Source organism: Haliotis cracherodii, unplaced genomic scaffold (genome assembly GCF_022045235.1).
Source record: "Haliotis cracherodii isolate W230 unplaced genomic scaffold, xgHalCrac1.p SCAF_1, whole genome shotgun sequence".
NCBI lineage: Eukaryota > Metazoa > Mollusca > Gastropoda > Lepetellida > Haliotidae > Haliotis > Haliotis cracherodii.
Window position 1 is genome coordinate 45671749 of NW_027266264.1, and position 23605 is coordinate 45695353.

Sequence of the window (23605 nt, forward strand, 5' to 3'; positions counted from 1 at the left end):
ATAACTTAGTATAAATGTTAACCATGATAACTTCCCCTCCGTCTGAAAAAGTTTGGACCCCAAACGTGTAAAAATTAAAATAATTATGGCTTAGATGGACAATGTATTAAGTTAAACTGGTAGTATAGTAAATAACAATTATTATAGAGTCTCTTTGATATAAGGAAACATAATAAAAAATGCTGTCATCAGGGAATCTGGATGTGGAGCTGGCTTGTCTTGGCACTCTGTACTGGTGGTTTTATGGGTGATGTAGGAGGCCTTGAGTTCCACATCCTAGATTGGGGTTGTAAGATAGTTGGCTGTGTCCATTAGGGGTTTTACATGGAAACAAAGAAAAGAGAGTTAGCATGTGCATATAATATGTCATATATAAATACTTCCTCCGTTTGTCTGTAATAACTAGAAAATAAAAAGATATGATAATTAGATGTAAAAGATCAGTACATAAGTATTACTAAATGGTGTCATGGCCTAGGAAGAATGTATTGGCGGCAAAATTACAAAAAAAAAAAATATTAATAAAATATCCTTCTATTTTTGGATACAGTCATTAGACGCATTATATATACATATATGTGCATGTGCATATAACAAGTGCATTGATTTATTACACTAATAAGGTATACAAAAGGTGTTAGAACTTAAGTATATCCTTTTTAGAATTATTTGTTAGTTTTCGTAACTATTTGGTTTGCCTTTTCTTTGATTTTTGTTCGGTCAATGCGATAGGGTTTGGTTTATTTTGCTTCGGTACGGTTTGCTTCGCAGTATGGTTTGGTTCGTTTCGATAGGTTTCTGTGCAATTCGCAGTATGGTTTGGTTCGCTTTGGTTTGCTTCGGTACGGTTTGGGTTCGATTTCGCAGTATGGTTGGCTTCGCTTCAGTACGGTTTGGGTTCGATTCGCAGTATGGTTTGCTTCGCTTCGGTACGGTTTGGGTTCGATTCGCAGTATGGTTTGCTTCGCTTCGGTACGGTTTGGGTTCGATTAGCAGTATGGTTTGGTTTGTGTCATTTCACTTCGCTTTTGAGATTGGTTGATCAGGTCAATGCTCAAAATTTGTTGTGATACAAATAACTCAGATGATCAGGCTGATGCCATTTGTTCTCAACTGGCGACCCACAGTGAAAAGACTGGACACAAGAAAACATAACAAGATACAGCTAATAGCTGTATCGTGATTTGCACCGTTTATTCAGGAGATTTTGTATTTTGATCAAGAATATGTTCAACTGGCAGCTTTCGGTATGTACGGCAAGGTTATCAAAGTATGGTAGATGGGGACTACAGTCTGTGGCTGAAATACGGTAGTAAAAGGTGTTGATGTTTCCAAAGTCTTCATGTGGAAAAATAACCCTTTTGGATTTATAAATTGTTGCTTCCTCTGGATGATATCGAGGATTATCTTCTAGACAGGACCACTTATGGAGATCCTTCCAGCTATCATCAAGGTAGCGCTGTATGAGGTGGGGAGGAACACTTTCTAAATAGCATGTGTGGTCAGTATCAGGATAATCTTTATATGAGACCTTGACATAGCAGTCTCCTTGAATAATTTCAATGCCCAGAACTCTTTCTATTTTATGATCTACTTTTCGTAGGTGTTTTGGAAAAAACGGATATGGTTTGACATCTAATTCTATGCATGGTTTGGTGTTGTCTTGCTCGACATTTCCTGACATTGTATTCCCTGACAGAACATTGACTGATTTATTGTCTTGTGCTGTTTCCTTTTGGTCGAAAAACTTATGATTCTTCAGTGGACGTTTTCGTCGTTTTCCTGACATACTTCTTTTGAGGTGAAATTCTCTCCGAATGGAGTCTGGAATGCTGCTGCCATACTCCCATGTGTATCCCCTTTCTGGATCCTTCCATTTCACTCTGTAGTAGATTTTGCCATTTGCTCTCTTAGAACTTACAATTGAGTGGATGTCCTTTGGATTAAAAATAGGAGGGATATCCTTGGTTTGATTACCTGATGTTGGACTCTGACTTGGAGGTTGTGCCTGGCCGTCTTCAAGTTGTTTTCTGGATTTTGGCTGGTGATACTTCCTATTCACTCCGCTTTTCCCTTTGTTTACTTTTTCATTTAGCTTAGTTGGAGCATGATTTTCCTTCGTCATTGTTGTACTTGGACTGGCAGGATTTTCTGTTGTACTTGGAGCAGGGTTTTTCTTCTTTGTTGGGGTCTTTTGCTTCGGACTCTTGTTGCTGGAAGTACCTGCCTTTGTTTTGGAATTGACCTTCTTACCTTTCTGTTGTGGAGGTGATTGATCAGTAGCCTGGTAAGTTGAACTTGTTGATGGGGAATTATTGCTGACAAACTGAGTATCATTGACTCCTGAATCTATGTTACTGGTGTCATTGAGGTATGGTTCTGGAGGATACTGTGGATGATCAGCAGGATCAAATTATGGCTTCAGACGGTTGGCATGGACCAGTGGTTTGTGTATTTTGTCGTCAGAACTTCGGCGTAGTTTGTAGGTATAATTTGGACCTGTATGGACGATATAATAGCTACCATACCACTTTTTGGTTAATTTGTTGGAAAGGCCTTTTTCAACTTTTTGACAATAAAGCCAAACTCTTTGACCTGGAGCGAATTCTGGTTCTTTAGCCTTTCTATTATATTGTTCTGAATACACCTCCTTAGCCCGAGCAGTGTTTTCAGCTGCGATTGTTCTAGTGATTTCAAGCTCCTCAAGCAAATTTGAAAGATAACTTTTGTTATTGTGGACTAAATTTTCTTTTGGAATTAATGCTACATCTTGTGGAGCTCTCATTTCTCGGCCAAAAAGCATAACATATGGGGATTTTTGTGTTGATGAATTTGGGGCCATCCGATAGGCCATCATGATGCCAGGAATGAAACAGGGCCAATCATTTTGAGACTTGTTACAGTAGGCTCTTAGTGATTGATTGATATAAGAGTTGAGCCTTTCTACACAGCTGTTAGTTTGAGGATGGTATGGGCTGGTATGGGTAAATTTAATTGCCAAAAGTTCACAAATTGCTTTGATAAGTTTGGACATGAAGTTCTGACCTCTGTCTGAAATTAAGGTCCTTGGTGCGCCATACCGACAAAATATTTCTCTGACAAGAACATCTGCTACTTCTTTGGCTTCTTGGGTCTGAAGTAGAAAGGCTTCACACCATCTAGATGATGCATCTGTGATGACCAAAATGTACTTGTACTTATCTGGTGTTGTTGGCAGGGGACCGAGAATGTCAGCGTGCCATCGGGTGAAGACCTCTTCTGCAGGTAGTGGACGAAGTGGTGCCTTCTTGCCATGGTAGTGCCTCTTGGTCTGTTGACATACCTCACATGTCTGGACATAAGTAGCAATATCACTGTACATTTTGGGCCAGTAGTACTTAGGTCTCATGGTGTTGTGCATCCTTTCTTTCCCATGGTGGCAACCGCCAAACTCTGAGTCATGATAGGATTGCAGGACTTGATTTCTGAGGGTTCTTGGGACTGCCAGCTGTTTAATGAACTTGTCTGCATGGCCTTTCTGTCTTTGTGGAACGAATCTGTATAGGATGCCTTCATCAATTTCAAAAGTATTGGCTTCGATAAGAATCTTTTGACGATCCTTTTCATTTTGTGGAAGGACATCATCCTCTTTGTAGTCAAAGATTTGGATGAAATCTGGACAAATCCTTTGTAGGTGACGTAAATTTGGATGTTCTTTTATACTTACTTCAACCAATGCGTCTTGGGTAACATCAACATTTGTAGCATGTAATGCTGCGACAACATTAACTGGTACTGACTGATAATGCTCTTCATATTCAAAGGTGACTGACCAATGTGTTGTCTGTGTGTCTGATTCTAAGTGATTGACAATAGGTGTGCAAATATCCTCAGTCTGAGTTGTCTGTGTGACCCGTGTGGATGAATGGGTGTTTGGCAAGATTGTGGTATTGCTAGTTGATTTGCTTTGCTGAGTTGAAGTTACTGAGAAGACTGTTTTCTCAGCATCTTCTTCTGTCTGATCATTACAGTTAATATTTTCCTCATATTCCCTACGTGAGAACGCATCAGCATTTCCATTGGCTTTGCCGCTGCGGTGAACAATGTCAAAAGTGTAGGTAGAAAGTTCCAAAGACCATCGCCCTAACCTACCTGTGGCATCCTTGTTAGATTTTTAGCCATTTTAATGCTATATGATAAGTGTAGACTGTGAATTTGGAATTTGCAAGGTATGGACGAAAGGATCTAATGGCTTCAACTAGAGCTAAGCCTTCCTTTTCTGTAATGCTCCAGTTCTTTTCGCTGCCATGTAGAGCTCTACCACCAAAAGCTATTGGATGTTCATTATTTTTCTCGTCTTTTTGACTCAAAACAAAGCCTATGCTCATATCACTGGCATCAGTTGCAAGAAGAAATTCTTTGTCAAAATTTGGATATGCCAGAACAGGTGTATTACTCATAGCATGTTTGAGTGTGTTGAATGCCTGATCACACTCAAGTGACCATTGGAACTTTGGTTTCTTTCCTACTTCTGCCTCCGAATACTTCTTTAGCAAGGCATTCAGTGGAAGCGCTATGTGAGCGTAATTTTTCACATACTTCCTGTAGAAGTTTGTGAGACCTAAGAAGGAGCGGATCTGCTTTTGTGATTTGGGCACTGGAAAGGTTCTAATTGCTTCAATCTTTTTGTCATCAACTTCAACACCTCCACATGATAAAACATGACCCAGAAAAGAAACTTTGTCCGTTGCAAAATTGCATTTGGATGGCTTTAGTGTTAATTTTGCCTGTTTGAGATAGTAAAATACTTGCTCCAAATGTTGGAGATGCTCTTCAAAGTTTTTGCTGTAAATTATCAAATCATCAATGTAAATCAGCGCAACCTTAAAAACCAATTTTCTTAGCACCTTGCTCATGAGCTGTTGAAAACAAAGTGGAGAATTTGTCAAACCTTGGGGTAAACGTTTGAACTGATAAAGGCCTTGATGGGTGACGAAAGCAGTTTTATGCTTTGAATCTTCATGTAATGGCACTTGGAAGAAGCCATTAGCAAGGTCTAAAGTATAGAAGATCTTAGCTTGTGCATTGGCGATGTTATCAACAACATCATCAAAAACAGGAAGAGGCCATGACATTGGTAAAGTGACAGAATTCAACTTTCTGTAGTCACAAACAAATCTATATGAGCCATCGCGTTTCTTGACTAGGATAATGGGAGCTGAATACATAGAAGTAGATCATCTATAAGTTCTTCAGTGACTTTTTGGAGATGAGGAGATTGGCGATATGGTCTACACTTAACGGGTGGGTGGTCGCCAGCGTCAATGATATGTTGGTGCATGTCAGTCTTTCCTAAATCTGCAAGACTCGTTGAAAACATGTCTCTATTTTGTCCCAAAAATCTAAGTAGTCTGTGTCGTTGGTCTGAAGTCAGTTGTGTATTGGTCAAATCAAATCCTAATTCTTGTGCAAATTTAACATAATCCATTGTCATTGTCTCTCTTCTCATTGTCGGTGTTAACGGTACTGATGAATGGTTGGTCAGAGTCGATTGCATAAACAGTGTCTTGGTCAATGTAACTAAATTTGCCTACAACTGTACCCTTGTCAAGAACCTTTTCTTCTTGGGAGGGATTCATAAGCCTAAATGTAGCAGTTTTGCTTTTCACTTTGGAAAGAGTTCTACCACCTGCTACTTCAGAATGAGCAGTGAGGGAAGCAATGGGTTCAATGAGGATGAGGGAATCCTCTTTGGTCTCTGATAGTCTGACCTTGAAATGAATTTCACTCTGAGGGGGGATGTAAATCTGATCTATTGTTTTTGCTAATCCACTAATCTCTTGCACTGAATTGGCTATGAAATTGATATATTGCCTATCTGAGGTGCTGTTGTTAAGTATCAAGGAATGACAGCTATAATCTAAGACTGCATCATTGTCATCAAGGAAGTTCTTACCTAGTATCACTGCTTCTGGTAGTGTAGGCAGAACATAGAATCTTTGAGAAAATTCCTGATCCTCAATGACAAAATCTAACACAACTGAACCTAACACTTTATGCAATTCGCCACCAACTCCTTTAGTCTTTGAAAAGGGTGAGTTTCCAAGAGTAAGGTTTTCAAAAGCTGTGTTCAGAAAAGCAGACGAAATACAAGAAATGGATGCCCCTGTATCTACTAAACAATTTGTTGTTTTTGTGCCAAATTTTGCCTGAATTACACTTTTGGAAAGGGGCGTAACTAAAGACACTGCTGGAATTTCACTTTCAAAGTTACTTTCCATACCAGACTCCATATTTGCCATGACACCTATTAGTATGTACCGTACTAAATTAAAGAAAGACAAGTAATCAACAATGCAGTACTTACAATATTTGAAGACTTTTTCTTCCTTTGTTGGTGTCTTTGGAGGAGTTGGTTGTCTTTAATCCAGTGTTGAGGTCAGAGGTCGATGCAGCTTGCTTGTTATTCCATCAGATGATCACAGTTGGACATGTCCTCCAATGGGTTCTTGTAGCTGGTCGTAGTTTGTTCCTGGACTCCGTGGTTCCGAAAACGATGATTCTCCGCCAAATTAACATGGAACTGTTCTGGGTGAACAATACCTTCCAAATGGCGTGCTGGTTTTCTTGGGGAATTAGTCAGCAAAGAGCCGGAGACGGAGACTAATCACAATTTTATTTACAAGAACAATTAACAATTTACAATATACTTAGAAAATAACTGAGGGTGCCACAGAGAGTCGGTACAACACTCTGGGCTGTGGGAGAGAGGTCTGCTTGGTAAGAGAGTCCAACCCCTTCTCTGCTAAAACTTGGCTACAGTATGTATTTAACAAAAATTTGAACAATAAAAAGTAATGTGATTGGTTGATACACGATTGGTTGTGTCCTATGCTAAATGGATGGCTAGACAGAAGGGAATACTAAATCCTGTTAATCCTGTTGGACTGGCACTAATCTTGTTGACATATTTACTGGATGCTTTGAAAGAGATTAGGGTGTCACTATAGATGAGCTTGTGTGGGGGCTAACCCTTAATGCCCTATAGACGAGCTTGTATGGGGGCTAATCCTTAATGCACTATAGACGAGCTTGTATGGGGGCTAATCCTTAATGAGTGTTAATTGAAGTAATGTTATTCTAATATACCCCGGTAGGTGATGACAGATATACTTAAATAAAATAGTTCCAGGTAATCTATAAGACTATGTAGACATATCCTTTGCCTGGGAGATGGGATCTTGACACCTTAGGCTAGCATTTATCTAAAAGCTTCAAATCAATTAACTATGTAGACGTAACACTTGTTTTATTGAATAGTATGTCTATCTAAAAAGCTATAACTGAAACTACTGATATTTTTATATGCATTTTACCTGATGATAATTATTACTTGCTAAACTATAATTATATGAAATGATGTATAAATATTACACCATGATAACTCATAAAAGCACTTGATGTAGATCTAATTATTATAAGATAACTTAGTATAAATGTTAACCATGATAATGGAATGATGTGTCTGGTGATATGATATGGTCTTTGCTTCCCACCTCCTTCGTGATGTCTCGGTCCCCACGTCCAAGGTTTTTATCATGTTGGTGCTCTCGTCCTGGCCCAACAGCTCACAGCAGCCAGTCAGTGCATGCCAAGCATGCTCCAGTCCCAAATTTTGTATCTATTCTTGAAGCTATTGTCTTCGTTACATATCTTTCAATTAATTCTTGAAGTTATTCTCTTTGTGGCATATCTTTCATTATAAATAATGACCAGATCTTCTACCTGCTCACCTTAATAGGCCTCGCCTGGTTCATGGTTACGTGGATCGACGTCCTGTGTGAAACAACGGAACACATGATTACCCAAATTCATGCTGTATCTGTCTCAGTATCACAAAGAGGGTTTCTGAAGCAAAACTACACAAGGTTTTTCCTTACAATTAACCTTGTGAAATCTTTGGGTTGGGCATTTAGCACGTGAGATAAATATACAATTTGTTGTAAAATTTACTAATTTTTATACTTATCCTATCTCACACTATGCATTCATTGAAAGTTTGGATGCTGGGGTGCAGATAGCCTAGCCTGTAAGGATCTCAACCGTGAGACGTACACGAAGAAGCCGGAACAAAACAATGAAACAGACTCTAGCCTGTGCCCCGATACCCACGAGTTATCCACGATGGCCCACTCTTGCTGATATTCTTCTCACTCTGCCTTACGGACAGACTTGTTGTTGAAGCTTTTGTACCACCTCACATTGTCATCAGCTTTTGACGTTTTCATGTGGTGTTACCTCCATATATCCTTTCTCTGCGTTGTATGTCCGCTTGTTTGGAGTCTTGTATAATTATTTTTTGTTCATTACCGCATTTGTAGCCATCTTGCTTTATCGTGCCTCTCATTTTTACGAGTTTTGCATGTTGATGGCATTTTTGTGACAGTTTTCTTAACTCTTGGTAAATCTCTCATTTATTTTAATGATAAGAACTTTCCTATGGCATATTTCCTATTATTTAGGCGTAATATGTTTTTGGTTATCTTCTGGTTGTGTTTGGGTGCATGGTTCTCCTGTTTTTCGAGAAACGTGTTTCATATGCTTAACATTTATTACTGGTAATTACTCATACGCTGTTTACATTTTTTGCAGAATGTATTCTATGCATTGTACTTGCCAATTGATCCTCTGTTTACTCTCTTATATCAATTGAAGAAATTGCATCTTACAGAAAGGCTCTTGATAAGCGCTCAAAGCAACTTGCGAAACAGAAGATGATGACTGGTCCTCCGCAACTGTTTCCGACTTCTCCTCCACCATCGGTGCCGGTACGACGTTGAAGACCTCCTCTACGTTGATGATGGTTACTTCAGATCTTCCGCCCAAATCGATGCCCTCTGCATCGGTAGATGTTTTTAATCCTGCTACCATCTGTGCTTTTGAGAAGCAATTGATTCAACCTTAACCTGACGATTTGATATTGCCACCTGTCAGCAAGGATGTCTCAAGCGCCCGACAGTTTCCACTCTTTGTCTGACACTTCTTTCCGCCTGCCTACATGGTCCTGTTGATCTGAGGATACCCAGATACCTTCAGTGAGCACATTGGAAAGTCACCAGATGTCGCCAGTATTTCGCCAGCAGTCGCCAGGACTTGTCCTACTAGGCATTGTTTAACATGAAATGTCTTCCCAATTCTCTCAACAGTGGAAATCCTATGTTGGAAAGTGCCCTAGCCTCATGTGGAAACCCAAGCACCAGTCCCCTTAGAAAGACTGGAACAACAAGGCCCCTGCTGATGGCACTTTTCTGGCGGGGAACGCCGACAAAAATTTCTTACCCCAGCTGCCCACCAACTGGCAACTCCTTCAGCTAGTTGTCCCTGTTTCTCTGATAGGAGGGAGACTTCAAAAGACTTCACACAGATCCAGCACCACAGGTTTTGTACTCATTGGCAAGAATATGATAGAAATCATGGACGCCGACACCATCCAGCCAGGCTTTTATTATACCCCCGACAAAATGTCAGGGGTATATAGTTATACCAAGATTCCGTACGTTCGTCCGTCCGAAAACTTTGTCCGCACGATTTCTCTTTAACTGTTCAGGGGATTCATCTCAAACTTAGTACATATAATCTGTGTCATATGGAGGGGTGCAGTCAGAAGAAAAAAAATGTTTTTATTAGTTTTCCATTTTTTTATGAATTTTTCAAACCCTAACGTCCGTCCGAAAACTTTGTCCGCGCGATTTCTCTTACACTATTCAGTGGATTCATCTCAAACACATATAATCTGTGTCATATGGAGGGGTGAGGTCATAAGAAAAAAACAGTTTTTATTAATTTTCCATTTTTTTATGAATTTTTCAAACCCTAATGAGGGTTTCCCCTGATGCAGAATTCTTGCGTATATGACTCTCAATTAAGGAAAAATATGTCCAGAAATAAATGACTGCGTCATGACTGACGCAATTTCAAAATATCTATGTTGTTGTTTACCAGCTTTGGAATGAAAATATTACAACTACTCACCTGAACTTAATTTATAAACATTTTCCGAAAACAATATATGCAAACGTCTTAAGATTTTCTCACTAAAAGTTAACCATGGCATATGTTTACCTAGATGTGTAGACTCGTAAAAAATGAAACAAAAGAAAATATTATCATTGTTGCAGTGAATAATGTGATTTGGCGCGGTCACAGTATGTGGTTAAGCGGAACCTATGGAACGGGGTAAACGGAAGTTGTAAGTACCGGAGGGACACATATTTTTGCCGAAATTTAGGTAAACATTATTGAATGAAATTTTAAATAAAATTAATAAAATAGATGACAAACATCAGGTCAGATATACAGAGAACACATTTTTATTACCAGATAGTGTAACAACAGGATTAACTTGGGTAATTTAATTTGGATTTGTCATGCTATTTCCGATGACAGATCATGACAGCCTGAAATGAGACTGAAGAAAAGTCTGTGCGTATTATACACGAGAGATATTTTTTTCAGGATTGAATTGCCCATAATTAGGGGTGCATATTATACACGAGTGCTGACTCTCAGATATTGGAGTCTAGGGGGAACCCTGCCTAACCCTATCCTAGTGTGATGATTTTGGCAGCAACAACAAATGCTCAGCTTTCCGGGGAAAGGTTGTATTCTCTCATTACATGTCAATACACTCAGTCAAGTGCAGTCGGCAGCCATGTGGTCTGCTAGCGCACAACACACACTGTTTCCTACCCTGAGGTGGAACCACTACTCTGTTACCCCACAGCATCACACCATCCTGAACACTTAGCTCAGTTTTCTTCTGAATATATGGCTTTAGCTCTGTATCTGGCTTCAGGTTTTCTGGAAAACCACATTCCACTAACTTCTTCACTCTAGCTAACAAGGGATCCTTCCTTGTCCAAAACTGAATTTGTCGCACATTCACTGGGAATTCTGCCATGTTCTTGAGGAGCATTATTGTGTCTCCTGGAACAGGCGGCACAGACACAGAGGTTTGCAGAGGCAATCTGCTCAAACAATCTGCGTTTGCTTACTTTGAGCCTGGTTTATACACAATACTGTAATCATACGCTGCCAGCATCAAGGCCCATCCATCTCTGGAGTCTGGCTGACGCCATCACTGGAATGCCTTTCTCTGCATCAAGTAGACCCATGAGGGGTTTGTGATCTGATAACAGCTGAAATTTCCGTCCGAACAAATACTGGTGGAATTTCTTTATGCCAAACACTATTGCCAGTGCTTCTTTATCAAGCTGTGAATAGTTCTTTTCTGCAGGTGACAAGGAACGTGACGCAAACGCCACAGGCTTCTCAGTACCATCTGGCATGATGTGTGACAGGACGGCACCTACTCCATATGGAGAAGCATTAGCTGCTAAGTTGAGAGGAAGGTCTGGATTGTAGTGAGTCATGACCTTACATGAAGACAAGTGAGATTTCACCTTTAGAAATACTGTATCATGCTTTTTGGTCCATGACCATGGAGCGTCCTTTTGTAGTAACCCATGTAGTGGCACTAACGTCGTGGAGAGATTTGGCAGGAATCTCTGGTAGTACTGTACCATCCCAAGGAATGACTTTAACTCTGTCACATTCTGAGGAGCTGGTGCGGGCACAATAGCATTTACCTTCTCCTCTAATGGATGCAGTCCCTGTGCGTCAATCCGGTGTCCCAGGTAAGTGACTGAGTCTTTCTTCATGTGACACTTTGAAGCGTTTAGACGCAAACCTGCTTTCTTCAATCTGTCAAGGACTTCATTCAGATTCTTGTTGTGTTCTGCATCATCAACACCTGTGACGAGAATATCATCGAGGTAGACGCACACATGTGGCAAGTCGCTGAGAAGACATTCAATTGTCCGCTGGAAGATAGCAGGAGCTGCCGACACCCCAAAAGGTAATCGTTGGTACTCGTATAGACCTTTATGGGTGTTAATTGTGGTGAGTTTCTTGGAATCATCGTCCAACACTATCTGCTGGTAGGCATTACTCATGTCCAATTTCGTAAACTTGCGCCAACCTGAGGGTGATGCAAATAAGTCCTCAATCCTGGGTATTGGGTAACAATCTGGTTTAGCTACCTGGTTGACTGTTAGTTTGTAATCTCCACATATGCGCTCTGAAGACTGATCCGACTTCAACACTGGTACGATGGGTGCTGCCCATTCTGAGTACTGCACTGGTTTTATGACACCCTGCTGCTCTAATCGGTAGGAAACAGTGTGTAGATGTGTTGCATGAAGCTCACCCTGGAATAGCGAGGATGAAAGCTATTGCCAGAGGTCTTGTATGGTGGCCGTGCATTGATTCAGAGCTGGAGAACAAGGTCAGGACTTGTTCCATATGTCAGGAGAGTCGTTCTTCACCCTGCGAAGCAAAGTTACATCCGTGGGACTGGCCGTCAAAACCATGGTCACGTCTGCACATTGATTATGCAGGTCCCTTGCTATATTCATCAAGAGAAATGGTATTCAACACATCTGTACATCCCCTTACCATCCAGCATCCAATGGACTGGCAGAGAGGAGTGTCCAGACGTTCAAACAGGGATTTAAGAAGCTCAGCGGCGGTTCCATCGACACCAGGGTGTCAAGATTCCTGTTCAGGTATCTTAATACTCCGCAGACTACGACAGGGTCATCTCCAGCGCAGTTACTATTGGGAAGACGTCCACATTCCCATCTTGACTTGCTTCACCCTGACATCGGTGTTAAAGTTCAACATAAACAAGAGAAGCAGGCAAAATACCACAATAGACATACAAAGTCACGGGAGTTCGCTGTCGGTGATCTTGTTTACGTCAGGAACTTTCTTGGTAAGCCTAAATGGTTACCAGGGGAGATAATCCAGTGTACAGGTCCTATCTCCTTCAGAGTCAGCATGGAAAATAACAAAATTGCAAGGCGACATGTAGATCACCTCATCAAGCGTTATGTGGACCCCGATGCTGTGAAACCAGAATCCCCAGAATTGTTGGAAGAAAGTGAAGTGTCGAAGTCTGTCATCACTTTCTCACCAGAGCTCCCAGAGCCTAGTTCTGTACCAGTATCACCCGCAGACATGCCATTTCCGCGTACCAGGTTACCTACATGTGACACTAGTCCAGAACTGTCCTCATCTGTTGAGTTGAGAAGATCGACTCGTGAGCGTCGAGCTCCAGATAGACTAAATCTGTAAACTACTGTATTTCATTGTTAAGTGTTTTGGTTTTTTTCAGAATTGAACTTTAAGGTGCATGCTCAATTCATTTATTTCAGAAACCAAGTGAATGAACATTAAGTTTGTGAATTTCAGTGTTCAAGAATATTTCAGTGAACTTTATGGGAAAATTTCCTCTTTGAGTTGATCACTATTTCTTTCTCAGTGACTGATGAGTTAGTAACATTGTTCACTAATTGCTTAAACAACAAGTTGTTAACTAAAGGGGGAGGAATGTAGCGTTTTAGTATCATATAACCAGTCACTCGCTTTATCCATACGATGTCTCTATATAAATGAGTGCGCATGTGTAACAGCGCCGGAAGTGTGTGTTGTGCGCTAGCAGACCACATGGCTGCCGACTGCACTTGACTGAGTGTATTGACATGTAATGAGAGAATACAACCTTTCCCCGGAAAGCCGAGTGTTTGTTGTTGCTGCCAAAGTCATCACACCTAGGTATTTATTTTGTTACTACTGACACACTAGGTGGGTAGGGGGTATTAGTGAGCCACGCTCACTTTTGCACTTGTTCACCATGTTCCTGGTGCCTAAGAAGGGCTTCCCCATACTGGAGATGATTCACAATCTTGCCCACTTCATTCTCCGATACCTATGTACCTCTTTGGGCTAATGAATAACATGTTTGCCTCATTGATAGGCCTGTCGTATATATCTTAAGTAGAGGACCAGCCAGGTCCAACAAATGGCTGTGGCACGTTATCCATCTGCCGTCTGATGGATGGATCTCACAACCTGCTGAAAGGTTGAAGCTTCAGGAGGATGTCTAGCATCATATATCATTGAGAATTATTCATTGTGTTAAAATAAAAAATGTAGCTGCTTTTAAAAATGAAAATTGATTCAGTCAATTACAAGTATATCCAAGATTACATGACATATTGGAGTGAGAACAGTACTTGATGACTAGTATTGATGTGCGCACAGAAATGATGAATTGTCCTTAGGACACAACATGGTGACTATAGGGTATATACTGAAATCATTTTTTAAATTTGTAGTTTACTCAACCTACAGCTTATCTATGGATGACAGGTCAGGCACCTGTGAAGATCCAGGTAGAATATGGCTCCAGCTTGCCGTAAAAGGCGATAATGCTTGTCGTAAGAGGTGACTAATGGGATTGGGTGGTCAGGCTCGCTGACATGGTTGATGCTTGTTATGGATCCCAATTGCATGGATCGATGCTCACGATATCAATCACTGGAATGTCTGGTCCAGACTCGATTATTTACAGACGGCCGTCATGTAGCTGGAATATTGCCAGGTGCGGTGTTAACCAACAAACCAAACAACCACCGAACATGGTCACGAAACTCACATTCATAAGAGAGGAAGTCACTGGGAATTCCCTTGAACAACACTTAATTTTGAACTCATTTTTTTTGCATACACTGGGAAATGTCAGAGAGTTTGACTACATGCCAATGCATTGATATCCTTGCTACGATCCATTGCAGTGTACAAAACTAAGGAATTCTCATCCACTGTTGTAGTATTGACTAGATCTGTGTCTATACTGACAGTTTCAGTCTACAGCAATCTATGAATTTACCTCAGTATCATTTGACACATCTTTACAATGATCTTTCAATGATCTGACAACTGATCAATGATTACTAACACTTGTAACCGCCACAGGTTCATAAACAAATTTGTCCCCTGGTGTGATATTGCTGGAATAAAGCTAAAAGAGGTGTAAAACTGTACTCACTCACTCATAAATATATAAATTTATCGTGTCGACCATTTTAATATCTTTTTGATGTAATTGTATTACGATACACTGTCACTGTGGATGACACACTGAGGTAGTTCTCAACAGACCTTTCTCCTCTAATGGTGATATAATTTGAATGTATTTGTTGTAACCAAACAACAAAAGATGTTTTTGTAGAGCAGTTTGTTCATACACAAACTCATGTCACATCTTCTGTTGAGGAACTTTTTTATTCTGCGATACGCCTGGTTGTTGTATGGCTGTCAGTGTAAACATGAAGTCACACACACTGAATAAACTTCTCATATGGTCATATCCAATGTAGTGGTCATATGTCACTCACGCAAATAGGAGTTAAAGTTATATGTTCCTGATGATAGCAATGACAAACGTTTGCAGATTAGAATCATATATAATTCAAATCCAAAATCTTTTCAGGACCCTGTAGGTGGAATAAAGCGTCTTGCTGCCTTCCTAGAAGTGGATGTTGCTGAAGATGTGATAAACAACATTGCCAAAAACACAGAGTTCACAACCATGAAATCTGCAAAAGAACAACTTGAGAACAAACTGGTGTCTTATTACAAATGTGGGAAAGAGATTATGTACAGGAAAGGTGAGGATATTCATATGACATTTTAGACACATTGTATAGGCATTCAGGGATGGATCTGGACCTGCTTAGAGGACACTACTCAGCTCAGTCTGCAGCAAATTACAGTCAAAATAACCATTGACTTTTCCTAATTATTATTGATGTAGTTCGGACTAATGTTAGGCTAAAAAAAATATTCTTGGTTCTCAGGCACCTGTGCATCATCACAAAGCCACCCCAAGTTTCATCTTTAGTTCCATTTAAAAAAAAAAAATCCTTTAATATTCCACATCTCAAACTCAGGACCCCGACAGTAAAATGCTACAAAACTTAAAAACAATACGATCCAATAAAGCGTGCAGTTACTTCCCTTTTCATGCGCACTGCTTTACTGCGCATCTCGTGTGTTATCATGGTCATGGCATTAATAGGAGTTTGTGTGCTTGTTTTGCTGTTTGCAAATTTGGTCAATGAAATATAATTTACAAATTCAATGGTATTTGTGTACTGTATGTGGGACAATGTTTCATACACAGAGGTTAAGATTTTATGTGTATTTGTCCCGTAAGATAAGCCGGAAATAGCAATCAGCTGTTTACACATTTTCTCCCCGATCTATGGGTGATTTTGGTTAAAAAATACTTAATGTCATGGCCAATGTCATAACTGACACATTTTATAGGAATTGATACAAAGACCGAAGACTTTGCATCACTTATGACTAATGTTCGTTCCAAGGCGAGTTTATGGTGAGTTGATGTCGTTTGGGGATCAGATCAGACACAATCTAAATTTAATGTTATTTTAATGTGCCAAAATTAATGTAAACAAAATTGAATGAAATCTTTGAGACAAGTGTTATAATTGGTTACAAATGTAAGTCCAGATATGATCCCTCTGGTATATTGGAAATGTACCACGGAACAGCTATGAATCCCTCTGGTATATTGGAAATGTACCACGGAACAGCTATGGATCCCTCTGGTATATTGGAAATGTACCACGGAACAGCTATGGATCCCTTTGGTATATTGGAAATGTACCACGGAACAGCTATGGACCCCTCTGGTATATTGGAAATGTACTACTGAACAGCTATGGATCCCTTTGGTATATTGGAAATGTACCACGGAACAGCTATGGATCCCTCTGGTATATTGGGAATGTACCACGGAACAGCTATCCATCCCTCGGATATTTTGGAAATGTACCACTGAACAGCTATGGGTCCCTCTGGTGTATTGGAAATGTACCACGGAACAGCAAAAGTAAAGAATTGTTTTTGCGAATATTGTTATAAAAACCTGCTGTACATGGTATTTACTGAACAGATAAAGAAACGTAGCAAGAATACAGAAAATAGTGAACTGTTTATTCAAATGTCAATAATGCAAAAAATAATCGTCAGAAAACAACCACCTTTGGCACAAAGGATTGTTTGAGTGTCAGTCACGTTATTGCAATGTCATATTGAGGGTCTGATCCCGTGATCCCGGGCTTTGTCATGCTGGAAGGTGTGGTTTCGAAGTCATGCAAAATGAGGTACAACGTGGGGTCGGAGAACCTGGTCTATGTAACGGGCAGCTGTGACTCCATGGCCTCTGCCTGGGCCAATATTCTGGAAGACAACAGGTCCAAGTTTCTGATTGATGCCGATTGCACCCCATACCATAATGCTTGGTCCTTGGGTCTCTTTCAACCACACACTGTTCTGTAAAACGTTCACCTCTCCTTCACCACACTCGTACTCTGCCATCTGCGGTGGCAATGCAGTACCAACTCTCATCTGAGAACACGTGGGTCCTCCACTGCTGATGCCGCCAATGTTGTCGTTGGGTGGCCCACGCAAGACTTTGCTGACGATATTGAGGAGTGAGCACTGGACTCCGTGTGAACGGCGACAGTTGAATGTCATAAACTGGCTTTTTTTAAAGTCTAAAAAACATATTCATGAAGAAAAATTACAATTTTGATCATGCACAATTATGTCCTAATAATCCAAAAATCAACGTTTCTTTATCTGTTCAGTATATTAGGACATTGATAACTTTATCTTGGAGAAAGTTCCAATTCAAGATGACGTTGAACTCGAATCGACAAGATTCTTCCCACTCATGCAAGTACAACAGAAACTTTGACTAATTCAGTGCCGATTCTTGAGATTAGTGGATCAGTGTCACATCCAGATTTCATTGTGGATCCAGATGAAGGCGAAGATGTCTGTTCACACTTCTTTGTCAACCATGTGTGACACAGCACAGGTAATTGTTGTTAGGGAATGATGTCCCACCAAGTTGCAGAAAGCCATTGATTCGAAAACACTTCAAATACTTCTAGACTGAGCTGAATAGACATAGGGTTTGGAGAGATCTTCTTGGACTTGAAGAAACAGATATTAGACCTAGGAGCAGATGAAGGATTGGTGTGGACAAAATGGGGAGTGATGCCAGATTGTGATTTAAATTTTGTGTCCAAATCAAATGAACAAAAAATACATTCGACACATGTCGATCTAATGATCAAACTCCGTTTTGTGTGTGAAATTATGTGAAAGCAAAGGAAATCCTTCATTAAAATTGTCTTGGAATATGGGTGTTTTCATTTATCAATGTTATCTAGACAAGCAAAATGTAGGTAAAAACATCTATTTTTATTTATCTACTTATCAGTTGGTTTTGTGCATTATGTTGATACATGTAACATATATTGTTGTCAAGGTAAAACATATTGGCGCAACTTCTGGTGTTTCAAATTAGGTCTCTTCAAAAACACTAGTTGAAACTGATAATTGAAGTTTTAAAAATATAATTTGGTTATTGTGTGGTATAACTGTTGAATGATAGTGACCAAAACTAAACAAATAGAGTACCCATATATCTATGTCATTTTTGGATTGAACTGAAAGAATCTTGTCGCTAATACTTATGTAACTAATGTCAATTTCGTATTTATGTATTGTTACTGTTACTTTTACCGAAATTGTTGTTGTGCTTCTGTTTGCCCATAAATAGATACAGCACAATACAATTTGCATCGTATGTGTCACATGTACACATGGCCATTTATATTCCAACCCTAAATAAGCTCTGCCCAGTGTGACTGAGGCAGACCCTTAAACATGTCGAAAAGCATTTTTTATGATAAAACTACTGAACATTTATTGATGTTTATCTAGATGGAGGCATTTGTGGTATCCAAGGTATGTGATTGAAGTAAATATGAAGTTTGACGGTCTTTGGTGATCTTGTTTACATACTTTTTTCAAAAAATTACTCTCGACACTTGGTTGTGTTTACATTGTGAGTCACCTTGTGGGCTATTTCTAGTCAGGACGCATCTTTTAGTGCATGGGGATGGTGTAAAGGAGTAGGAAGTTAGTGCTCAAGTGGTACTAATGTGTAATTATCACTGTCCTGCTGGATATGTGACAGTGATGCAGTTCTTCTGATAATATATATGTTTCCTACTATACCTCTATTTTACATTTATGTTAACAAAAAAGTTAAAGTTGATATATTGGTGTTTTGATTGATATTTTGATGACTACTGGTATATTTCAGGTGAAGTTGGAGACTGGAAACACTGGTTCACTGGTGCCAGGAACAAGGAGTTTGAGGACTTCATCAACACCAAGCTGCAAGGAAGTCATTTCTCTGCTCTAGTTTCCCCTGACAGATATCCATGGTTAAGGACGACAAAGTTTGGTCATCTTTAAACACTCAGGATCACACTTCTTCAATTTCTACAGTAACTTTTGCAAAATGTTCAGCTCTATTACTGAAATTCTACAAAAGGTTTTGCAAGGATCAAGATTCCCGTATCTAAACATGGGAACTTTTTGGATAGAAATAGGTTTGTGTTTCTGTGCTTTTAGTGCAGTGTTTACCCATCTCTAACTGTAAATGCAAGGCCTAAAAAAGGCCTTAATTTGGTGACACAAACTCTGTATGAGCAATGAATTAAACACAGGGCCTACTGAATTTAATGAACTGCTAAAATCAAGCAGATCAGGGTGTCAGAAGATAAAAGACTTTGAAAGGAAATATATGCAATGTGACAGGAAGTGAGATCTTGCAAACCTTATGTGCATGAAATCGGACAAGACATTATTACAAATATGGAATAGCTTCGTATCATTAGGATAGATGCTTTACATGATGAATAAGAAGCGATGGAAAGCTACTTCATACCTTGGAGGTATGTACTGAAAGTCAAGAACGGTTAACTGACAAGAGTTTGTGATTGTCCAAATAAAGCAGATAAAGACTCTAAAGTATTAGAGACACTTGTCACTGCTGGAGAAGCCACTAAAACAACATGGCCTGAATACAAGAGATAGGTGGAGCCAATGACCTAACTGCCACCAGAGACATTGAGCAGAGAGCGCTGGTGCCAGATAGTTTTACAAAGGCGGTAATCTCAGGGATGCCCCGAGGGATGAGAGGCACCAAGAAGCCAGCACTACGTCATCTCAGGCTTTTAGGAACAGTGATGCTGCTGGAGAAGACGATGAGACACACATTGGAACAACATAGAACATCAACCATTAAATACGTCCTGGCCACTCAAGCAGGGGACAGTCCAGATAGTGTTGTGACCAGGGCCAAGATTTTCATCAAGATGAACTGAAATTTTTTTACGAACTTTCTATCATGGAATATTTCTGGTATAACACATAAATTGTCAGAATCTGACTTTATTATCTATACTAGCCACATAAAGAAACTGTGCACGGAGAAAAATATGTTCTGGATTGAAATACAACACAGCAAGAACAAAATGATGCAGACACTGTAGCAGCTGAATGATCGGACCATAAGAAAATGTCAACAGGACCTGAACAACATCTTTTACGATGACGTCAGAAGATCAAAATGGAGAAGGGGGTCAAACGACAAAGTCACAAAGTCAATAACGGGTATGACCACCCTGTGCGTGAATCACAGCAGTGCATCGGCGACGCATGGAGTCCACTAAATGGGCATGGAAGGCCTGGGGAATGGCCTGCCATATCCTCCTCAAATCCTGTGCCAAGTCACGGACGTTATCTGGAGGATGTGGAAGACGACGCAGACGGCGCTCCATTTCATCCCACACATGCTCTATTGGGGAGAGATCTGGAGAAATTGCAGGCCATGGAAGTAACATGACATTGTTATGGTGAAGGAAATCCATTGCAACCCTAGCCGTGTGAGGACGAGCGTTGTCCTGTTGAAATGTCAATCCCCAGCCATGACGTTGCAGGAAAGGAATGACCACAGGCCTCAGAATCTGATCTCTGTAGCCAACACCGGTGAGATTGCCCTGAATAACCACCAAAGGGGTTCAGTGCCGTGCTGTTATCCCACCCCAAATCATCACAGAGCCACCTCCAAAACGATTCCTCTCCACAATATAGTTGCGTGCATAACGTTCTCCCAAACGCCGGTAGACACGATGGCGCCCGTACTGTGGGAAATGTTGAACCTCGATTCATCTGTAAAGACAACATTTCTCCACCATATTCGAGTTTGGCGAACATGATTTCAACACCATCTTAGACTGTTGACTCGATGACGGTGTGTCAGGATGGGACGTATGGCAGGGCGTCGTGGTCGAATCCCGTACTGACGTAGACGATTCCTGACAGTGTTGGGATGGATACGGTGCAGTCCAGGAATTGTCTGGGATGTCGTTACTGCCGTTTAGAACCTGTGTCGGAGATGTGTAACTCGAATCCATCTATCCTGTCTTGGCGTCGTTACTCGGGGACGTCCTGAACGTGGTTGGTCGGCAACGTCATTTGTGTTCTGATAACGCCTAACCAATGCCGATATCGTGTTACGATGGCATTGGAAATGTGTTGCCACCTGTTGTTGCCTCATTCCCGCTCGGATCATTCCAATGGCTTCATGACGCTGTGCAGCTGTCAATCTTGGCATGATTTGCTTGTGATATGCTTGTGTCTGCGCCTGAGAAGTTTTGAATTTTTGAATGACCACAGATCATGCTTTCCAAAGTGACAGCGAATTTTGAGTTGCACATGCTGTGTACAGCTGCACAGGATGCACGTGCAGTAACACATTGCACGTCCAAAGGCCCCCATCAATGACGTCATATCGCATGGCACGTGCATGAGCGTTTGAATGTCTCCAATAATTGCTGTGTTCAAACCTATATTTCATATATGGACGGTGTGCCCTTATATCTATATTTTCTCCGTGCACAGTTTCTTTATGTGGCTAGTATACATTAAGAGTTCTGATACAGCTGGGATTACTGGAAGTTGGGTTAACAACGCTGACTTCAGACACCTGTTCAGTGACTACCCAGTAAACCAGCAGAGAAGATATCACATACAGGTCGACTTGCAGCTGTCATTTTAATATTTGTAAAGCAAGAGCTTCTCATAATATTCATGTGTCTACATCCATCCTGAAGGATCATGTTGGTTCAATAACACAATGTTATGGAAAATGTGGTAGAGTTTAATTGTTGGGGATTTTACTTAGATTTATGAATATGTTTAAAACAATTTTTATCTGAATTGTTTAAAAAAATCTGTTGTGTTTTTTTCGAATTAGAGAAAAGCGAATATACATGTTTATTACAGAAGCTTTATGTACTGCTTCAACTGGTGTAATGAAGAAAGAAGGGGATAGTCATGGTGCATGGTGTCATGATCATGTTACTGATGCTAACAAATCATCTCAAAACATTGTACATAATGTATGTCGTTTTAAGGTTGGTTTTGCTCATGTTAGACTTTTAGATATATTAAAAAAATATTATGTATGCATTTCTTTAAAAAATCTGTGAATATATATATGATTTCGTAACGTCACTGAAGATTTCAAATATCACTTAAGATTATTGTGCAGACGGCGTAATAGTTAGTTAAGCACCCTGAGGATCCCAACTATTTTCGCCATATTGGCTGAAGCAGTGCATGAAGACCCAGTAATACATATGTATATTGTAGTGGTTTTCTTAAAGGGTGTAAATAAGCAAGGAATGAAAACTGGTTTTGTAAAGGGGACAGTTTAGAAATAACAACATGTTATAACTATTTGGATGTATATCACACAGCCGTCTTGGAGTATCCATCTACACAAGCCTCCACCAAATCAGAACAGATATAAGAAGAAACATATTTATAACATACATACGTCCTTGGTGAAGAAGACTATAAAGCATTCTTTATTAAATATTTGATATGAAAATATATCCGGTTCATACAAATTTGTGGTATAAGAAAAGGTACATTTCTATGCTTGTAAAAGGTACTCTGGTAACTGTTAAGACAAATACACCAAATGCTAGGGTATATGGTGAATGTGGCAGGTATCCTATGTACATCTATTCTTATGTTAAGATTATTAAATATTGATTACGAATATTGAAAAGAGGAATCCAAAGTTTTGTTATACATTTAGTATGTTTGTGTAAAATTTAAATGGAATAAGTAATTGGGTTACAAATGTTGTAGGCGACTATGCTTGTTGTAGGAGCCGACTAACGGGATTGGGTGGTCAGGCTGACTGACTTGGTTGATGCATGTAGTCGTGTCCCAATTGCATTGATCGATGCTCATGAGGTCAATCACTGGATTGTCTCGTCCAGACTCGATTATTTACAGACCGCCGTCATATAGCTAGAATATTGCTTAGTGCGGTGTTAAACAACAAACAAACAAACAAATGTTGTATATGGTTATGGCTAGATGTAGTGTCAGTCTTATGTTAATCCAATAAATTTCCTTATTGTAAAATGTTAAAACACATATTTATGCAGAGCAGTATAGGTTTGATGTAAATGTTAAAATATTTGGAAATGCTATATCAGAATTTAGATGTTCCTTACTTTTTAATTGAAGTTAGACCATGTACTGATGTGGAAGGAATATGTACACTGTAACCTTCATAGCTGAAGATGAGTTATATTTTCTGCTTACCAGGTATGTGTATATACTATTTTCAGTTTAGCATCAAGTATATATCATCTAAGTACTTTGTACATCCAAGTGTATGTAAATTCGAGTCTTGGTTATTTAAAGAAACCTATCCATGTATACAGCGAAACAGTAATTGTGC

The 23605-nt window shown here is 39.9% G+C and overlaps 1 protein-coding gene across 5 annotated transcripts in view; it reads left to right on the top strand.

The window, feature by feature from the left end:
- Positions 1 to 23599, top strand: part of LOC139478326 (sulfotransferase 1B1-like) — a 47761-nt gene extending 24162 nt beyond the window's left edge. For all 5 annotated transcript variants that reach the window (XM_071260753.1, XM_071260784.1, XM_071260758.1 and 2 more), the window contains exons 5-6: positions 15377 to 15554; positions 19094 to 23599. In XM_071260753.1, the coding sequence (XP_071116854.1) occupies positions 15377 to 15554; positions 19094 to 19248 (333 nt within the window). In that variant the 3' untranslated portion in view covers positions 19249 to 23599. The remainder of the gene's footprint in view (positions 1 to 15376; positions 15555 to 19093) is intronic.
- Positions 23600 to 23605: the final 6 nt, after the last annotated feature.